The sequence below is a fragment of the Helianthus annuus genome, chromosome 13 (genome assembly GCF_002127325.2).
Source record: "Helianthus annuus cultivar XRQ/B chromosome 13, HanXRQr2.0-SUNRISE, whole genome shotgun sequence".
Classification (NCBI taxonomy): Eukaryota; Viridiplantae; Streptophyta; class Magnoliopsida; order Asterales; family Asteraceae; genus Helianthus; species Helianthus annuus.
Genome location: NC_035445.2, coordinates 98,310,327 through 98,317,989, shown reverse-complemented (window position 1 = coordinate 98,317,989; position 7,663 = coordinate 98,310,327). Strand labels below are relative to the sequence as shown.

General features: G+C 40.0%; 1 protein-coding gene across 1 annotated transcript; it reads right to left on the bottom strand.

Annotated features, from left to right (window-relative positions):
• Positions 1-3,188: 3,188 nt before the first annotated feature.
• On the bottom strand, positions 3,189-5,870 carry LOC110919913 (BAG domain-containing protein Samui-like). Its single transcript, XM_022164161.1, has 3 exons — positions 5,092-5,870; positions 3,459-3,710; positions 3,189-3,384 (listed from the first exon to the last, which is right to left on the bottom strand). The coding sequence occupies exons 1-3, from the start codon at positions 5,868-5,870 to the stop codon at positions 3,189-3,191; spliced, it is 1,227 nt and encodes a 408-aa protein (XP_022019853.1).
• Between the last annotated feature and the right edge of the window lie 1,793 nt (positions 5,871-7,663).

Sequence of the window (7,663 nt, the reverse complement as noted above, 5' to 3'; positions counted from 1 at the left end):
AGATCTTCTAGTTGAAATAGTTCATCAAGAAGCATTTCCCCTAAAATATCTGGTTGGGCGCCTTCGAGGGAGAGATAAGGATTATTTTTACTTTCGCCCCTCTTAAGGATACAGGGAAACGATGGGTCTATATAGTGGGGCTTATAATTTAGAAAATAACATTCTAATTCTTTATGTCCGCTTCCACATAATTAACACCACGTACCATAAGAGTGCCGAAAGTAAAAAAGATCATTATCACTCATTTTTGTGTCAGAATTTACCAACCGTCGGGATCTTACGGTTCTGTTTTCAGTAACTGAATCTTGGGCACGGGGGCGTCTTGAGTGGGCACGGCCCCGTGTTCATCTTACTATCTGAATTAAAATAAGACTGCCAGTTCCAAAGATTGGGCACGGGGCGTGTTCAGCGGGCACGGCCCGTGCTGAGTTCTGCAAAAGCTGAAAAATTTAGAAAATCCTAAAAAAATAAAAAGAAAATAAAAAAAATGATTAGGCCGCTGATTCCTAACTTTCTTAAAATCCTTGTGTCCCCGGCAACGGCGCCAAAAACTTGATGCGTGTCAGTGTGTATATGTTTTAGGTATGTATTTTAAGCCCTTTTACACTTTTTTAGCCAAGTTTTAAATTTATAAAACACGATATTTACTAACACTAAACACACATATGGGCAAGTGCACCCATCGTGGACGTAGTATAGTGTTGGTAAGATACCGAGGTCGTCCAAGGATACAAGAGCTTTTAGTACCGGTTTATCCTCAACGTCTAATCAAATCAAAATGTTAGAAAAAGATTTTTAAACTAAGAAAATAAAACTAACTAAAATGCTTGAAATAAAATAAAAATAAAAACAGATAGACAAGATGAATCACTTGGATCCGACTCGTGTGTTAGTGTAACCTTTGATTATTTTCGCACTTTTGCACTTGTTTAAGAGATTATCTTAGTTATTGTAGTAGGCCCCTCTTATGAAGGTGACGTTACCCTCAACCCAGTAGTTTGAGTCAGCAAGGATACAATCCTAAAGGGTCGGATTATTGAAAGATAATTAATTAAGTTATTAATGCATAATGTGGTAGGCCCCTCTTTTGAAGGCGACGTTACCCTCAGCTAAGTAGTCTGAGTCAGCAGGGATACAGTCCTAAGTAGCTGGGTTAAAGTTTTAATAGTAGTTTAACTTATGAGGGGATCAAAGAGTTTGGACCCCCGCCATCCAATACCTTTGGGTATTGAAGGAGGTCCTACTAAATTTGACCCAGGTCCTTTGCAGGATCTATACACTGAACAATGGCAAGACTCTTACCAAACCGTTCCCTTAACCCCCGACCAGGTAGCCAACATACCTCCATATAGACCGTGGAGATATGAATGGTGAAAATCTTTTATTTTATATAGACAGTAAAATAATGCCAAGACACCACGGACAAACGATAAGGAAGAATCACCTTCAACATAAGAAACTAGTAATTAAAGTCATTAATACAAAGCCAATTAAAAAGTGCAAAAGAATAAAAAATAAAAAGTATTACACTAAACACTTGTCTTCACCAAGTGATGTAAAAGACTTAGGCAAACATGGCCTTTGATTGTCAAGAACTCTTACGATCAATCTTGGATCCCGAGACGACTCACACACTCTATGATGGACAATGGATGATGGTGGTGGATGATGGTGTTATGGTGTTGGTAGGTGGTGGGTGAAGTGTGAGAGAGGTGGTGTGCTAAGGGATGAGTTGAAATGTCTCCAAACACTCCTATTTATAGGCTAAACAGAAGCTCGGGCACGGCCCCGTGCCCGCTGGGCACGGCCCCGTGTCCATCCTCGTCTCTCTCTTCATTAATTGTAATTCGCAATTACAATAAATGCGCCTGCAGGAAGTTGACCACGTCCCCGTGTCCGCTGGGCACGGCCCCGTGGTGGGCAGTTGAAGCTTCTAAAGGTTTGTCTTTTCTGCTGCTACTTGGGCACGGCCCCGTGCTCGCTGAGCACGGGGCGTGTTCAGTCTTCTTTTTTCTTAGTTTTGCTTGGGAAGATGCTGTTGAGGGGTCGGGCATTCCACTTTTGTTCCTTTTCTTGTATTTATGTTAGATTTTGCTGTCTTTTTGCTTCTTTTGTTAATTTGAGCTCATTTAATCCTGAAAATACAAAAGGAAGACAAAAGCACACTTTTTCCAACATTAGTACTAAAAAGGGTTAGTTTTATGCCACAATTGATATAATTTATATGTTGCATTTTGTGCATATCACAACCAATCCAGCCTAAAGCTACATCAAACCCTGCCAATTTCATTGGCAAAAGAGATAGCGGAATTGAATGATTCTTAATGGATATAAAGCATCCATCAAGAAGAGTCGAAGCGGTTTCTAAGGTACCATCTGCGAGTTCTACCTCATATTTAACGTCTAGAGTTTTAATAGGCAGATTCAGCAATTTACTAAATTTAAGGTCTACAAACGACTTATCTGCACCTGAATCAAATAAAACTCTAGCATAAATATCATTAATAAGGAAGGTACCTGTTATAACTTTATCATCATTCACCGCCTCCTTGGCGTTCATCTGAAACACCCTCTCATTTGTCTCCTTTGCCTCATCAGGCTTCTTTGTGTTCTTTGGGCAATTAGTCTTAATGTGCCCTTTTTCATTGCAACCATAGCAGGTTGCATCTTTCAAGTTTCGGCACTCCAAAGATTTGTGCCCTTTCTTCTTACAGATTCCATAAGGCTTGGCTTGTGGGTCTAGAGTGCATTTCCCGAAATGCCTCTTATCACAGTTCTTGCACTTGGGCTTGTTACCAGATTGATCCTTCTTAAACCCAGAGTTTCCCTTCTTTTTCTTGTTTGACTGGTGGGATTGATCACTTCCCATCCTCAGTGGCCCTCCTAGACTTACTCATTATAACATCAAGAGTAAGAGACATTAATAGATCTACAACCGATCTGTAAGTGGTAGGCTTCGAGGCCTTGATATTCCCCTTGATTTCAGGGGCTAAACCACCAATGAAGCGCGCAATACGCTTAAGCTCTGGAGTGACCAGGTATGAAACAAGTCGGGACATTGAGTTAAAACTGGTAACATAGGATCTACAATCCAGATCTTTCACAACCAAGGTGAGGAAATCAGTCCCCACCTTTTCCACTTTGTGCTGTGGACGGTAAGTATATTTGACAAGTTCAACAAATTTAACCTAAGAGAGGTTATACAAAGGAATTTTTCCTGTGGATTGCACTGGAGCTTTCCACCATGTCAGGGCGTCGCCTTTAAAGGACTGAGACATAAACTTCACAATGTCCTCCTTGGCACACCCTCTGATATCAACAACTGTCTCCATCTCATCCAACCATTTCTTACAATCAATGGCTTCTTTTTCCCCAGTGAAATCTCTTGGTTTTCAAGAGATAAAATATTTGTAAGTACATCCCTTGTTATACCGGGGAGCCTGATTAACACAATCTACTTTTGGGATTCACTTTTCTGATCAGATGAATGTTGAGATTCATCCTTTTTCGACGTATGCGGTTTTGATAGGGACTTAGAATGGGTTTTCGATCTAGCCTCACTTAACTCTTTAAATACCTCGTTCACAGCTTTAGTGACTGCTGTGTTTATCATGGCTTGAAGTTCGGCGCCTATAACATTTAGCCTTGTATCATTATTCCCATCAACTGGGTGACTATGAGCTTCATCGGAGCCAACCATGATTTGAATGCTATAATCAAGTAATAATGATCTATTTAGTTATCATATAACGAATCATCGTATTTGATGATTAGATAGCCATGGTATAAATAAACCATATAGGCCAATAAGGAAGTATGTTTGAAATTATTTGATTATAATTTGCCTAGGTTACAAATGAACCATTATTGGCATTTAAACACGATATAATGCTTTATATTTATTAGACAGGGGACATAAGTCACAACTGTTAATGTCGTATAGACATTTTTTATATATAGCACAAGGCTCGTCTCGAAGGACATTTAGATGGCATAAAAGGCCTTGTCACGAGGACAATTTAGAAATATATTTATGATCTTCTTAGATCAAAGGTTTTAAGGGTTGAACATAGTTCATCGCCTTTTGACAAGATGTTATAGGATATAACTATCTTTGTAATGAAAATAATACAAATTGGACCGTAGGCAGAATGAATAACATCTCAAATGGATGTTTTGGTATAGACATCATATTCAATGTTATTAGCCATGATTCACATTGATCATTTAGGCTATGTAAGGGCTTGGAAAGATCCAAGTACTTTGAAGGCTGGTGTGGTTTCTCAAGTCACATTGCCAGGAGTGTTAACATGTTTTTGGATGTTAACAAGAATTTATTGTCTTAAGAGGGTTATACCATCATGGCCATTGATATTTTGGCTAGGTTATACCTTTAAGAATATCTTTTGAAATTTCTAAGCAAATCAATTAAAATTGAAATGATTGTTTGCATACTGATGTAATTAAAATACATATATAAATTTCAAAAGAAAATTCCATTAATAGTACTAAGGATTACAAAAAAAACTGCCCTAAACAGGTCTTTGAAATAAATTGTCCACGTAGGGACTAAAAAGAAAGAAACAAGTCCTCATAGGGACTGATACTAAAAGAAATGTCCATGCAGGGACTTAATTTAAATAACAATACAAAATAAGTTAAAGGTCTTCAATTATCCTTCTTCTTTCCCTTGATAAATTTTGCAAGACCCTTAAGAAAATTATGGGTCTTTCTATCACGTTCTTCCACCATACGTTCAACTTCTTCCACCCATTGCAAGATTTCTTGTTGTTGTTGTTGTTGGGGTGGAGGTTGAGGTTGTGGTTGTGGCTGATATGGAGGGTAGTGATACCCTTGGACAGGATACCTAGTTGGGTATGCAGGCGGGAACGGTGAAGGATAGAGGGCATTATAGTTGACTGCTTCGATGTATGGGTCGTAAGCAGGAGGCTCATAATGGTAACCGGCAGGAGCTTGTGGCTCAAACGGATTATACCCAGTCAGACCTGGGTAGGTAGGTATTGGGTTTTCATAACCCATTGGAGGTGGCAGTGGTGCAAAGGTGGCCGGTGTGGTATCGATCTCCGGCACAGTATGTGAAGGTCCACCCATTTGTGGATCTTCAAGAATCGGAGGGTAGTTGCTAGAAGCTTTAGGGGAGCTAAATCTTGGTCCCCTCGCACGGACATGCGTGCATTTCTCCTCCGCCTTGGTGGCTCAGGAGGTGGCTGAGGTGGTTCCTCAACTGGTAGTGGTGGTGGAGTCACCGCTTTAAAGTGCGGCTCCTCTAATGGTGGTTGTGGTGGGGTGTTGTGGTATGAAGGGGTGTTTGCAAATTTCCACTGCCTAAACCACTCTGAATAATTATCGGGACCTCGATAAGGAGATCCCGCAAAGGAAGAAACGCTAGAAATATCTATGGGGTGCTTAGGCGTCCCAGAAGGTGGCATTTTTGGATTCGGATCATCATCTATATCCATGTCTTGTGAGAAGTGGTCTTCAGGGCCCAACGGGTTAAATCCCGCTGGTGCATTGATATAATCATCAGGGTTAAAGTAACCCTGTGAGTAGGAATGATGGGAAGCAGAATGATGTGATGAGTGGTGAGAAGAATGATGGGGATGGTGTGAGTGCAGCGAGTGCTGCGAATGTTGGGGCTCGTCTGGTTGTGGTGGCCCGAAAGAGTGATGGTAAGAAGGTGAGGTGCTAAGCGAAACGGATCGTCTCGCTGGCTCAAGAGAATGCCTCCAATCGTCATGTGAATTGGAGCTGAACGAAGCTGAAGGCGTACGTCGATGAGAGGGTCCTGCTTGACTGGAAGGTCCCCCTCTCATGGGACCTTTTCCTCTATCTCCTACACGTGGCGGCATTGTTTTATAAAACCTGTCAAGAACAAGAAAACAACTTATAAAACCAAACAAAGATTAAGAATAATCCTAGGTCATTTGCCTAGACTCGGAAGTCTAAGGAATGTGCTATTGTGTCATTGAGATTAAACACAAAAGGGTAGTGTTTAATTCACTCAATGTTGGCTCTGATTCCACCCTGTCACACCCCGATATTTCCACATATTTCCGGTGGGCCCGATGGGGAGTATCGTGACGTAGTTGATATCATCATAGACAATTAAACACAATTATAGCACAGCGGAAGGCTTGGAGGTTATTACTATTACAACCCGAATGTTCAAAGTTCAAAATGAAAGAATATACAGACGGTTGTAAAAGAGATCCATAGGCGGACCATTAAAATGAATACATAAAACAAAGTTTGACAGACTTCAGGCATCTAGGGATTTGCAAGATCCTCTTAATTTCTGCCATGTAGCTCCAGCCTAGTTCAAGAGGTACCTGTCACTTAGTCTTTGGAAAATACGTCAGTTTTCACTGGTAAATACAATTAACTAACTCATTTGAAAATATTTAAAAAAATTGGTTTAGGCGCACAAGGCACAAAATCTTTTATAACTTCGGCAATTTCATTTAAAATCTTGTATACAGATTTACATGTTTGTCATACATTTGGGACCGGTTTGGAAACCGGACATGATTAACTGACTCGCCACTTATAAAACCCACAAAGGAGTTATCCCCAACATGTGGGTTATTTATTATTTAGCATTTGCATCTGTCGGGTGTATGCCTACACCCCGTGCATAGATTGTGGCCATTAATAATTTAAATGAGCCGAGGATATCCAGGACACGGTCGTTAACCCCCAATGTTTATGTTATCAAACAAAACAGATTAAAATGGGTTATGCGGATTTATTAATCACAATCCGACTAAATGATCCCATACCCGACCAAGCGGTAATAATTTACCGTATCCGAAGCCCGTATAAGGGAAGATAAGTTAAAAGTATTTACCTGAGTTAATTATGCGAGAAATGTTACTCAGCTGTATATCTCTAAGACTTTATGCAAGTAACTTCTACTGAGGCTACTTAATCTGAAAGGAAGGTTTTATTAACCTATTAGGATACTAACGGGTCTTATTTAAGTCAAATACTTAGACCGGTTAGTTTTTAGGATACTTTACGGTTCGAAACACTAGATTAAGCGGAGATCGGAATGGAATGTAATTTAGACCCAACAAGCATGAAGACTTGTATAATATGGGTAAACTAAATACATTCTGGATTTTGAAGTTTAGATGATAAGGTTAAACCTGTTTCGGTTAATTTACGCAAACTAGTTACATAAACCGAACCGAAGGCGTATAAGCATAACGGGTAACCAAATGAGTTATATACAAGTCCCATATGTTATTATGCTTAAAATATGCTAAGACATCAGTAGGATATCAACATATATGACACACCCCCAAAATCCACCTGCGGAGTATCACCGCTTGGGAGCGTGACTGACCAGGATCAAGCCACCAATCATATTGAACATGTAATTAATATCAAGTAAAATAAATGTAAACCAATCATTCAATACGATAGGTGTTCAAAACATAATCATAGTTTCAAAGTGTAGCGGAAGCATAAGTATGAAAACCCAATGTGTAACATAAGTTCAAATGTTTAAATGTTTTAACATGGCATCCCCGATCCATGCTCCACAACGACCTGCTCCTCCCTGTGCAAGCTCCATGTATCTAACGACCTGCAAGGCATGTAACAGAGGATCAACAACTAGTTGAGCGAGTTCACAGTT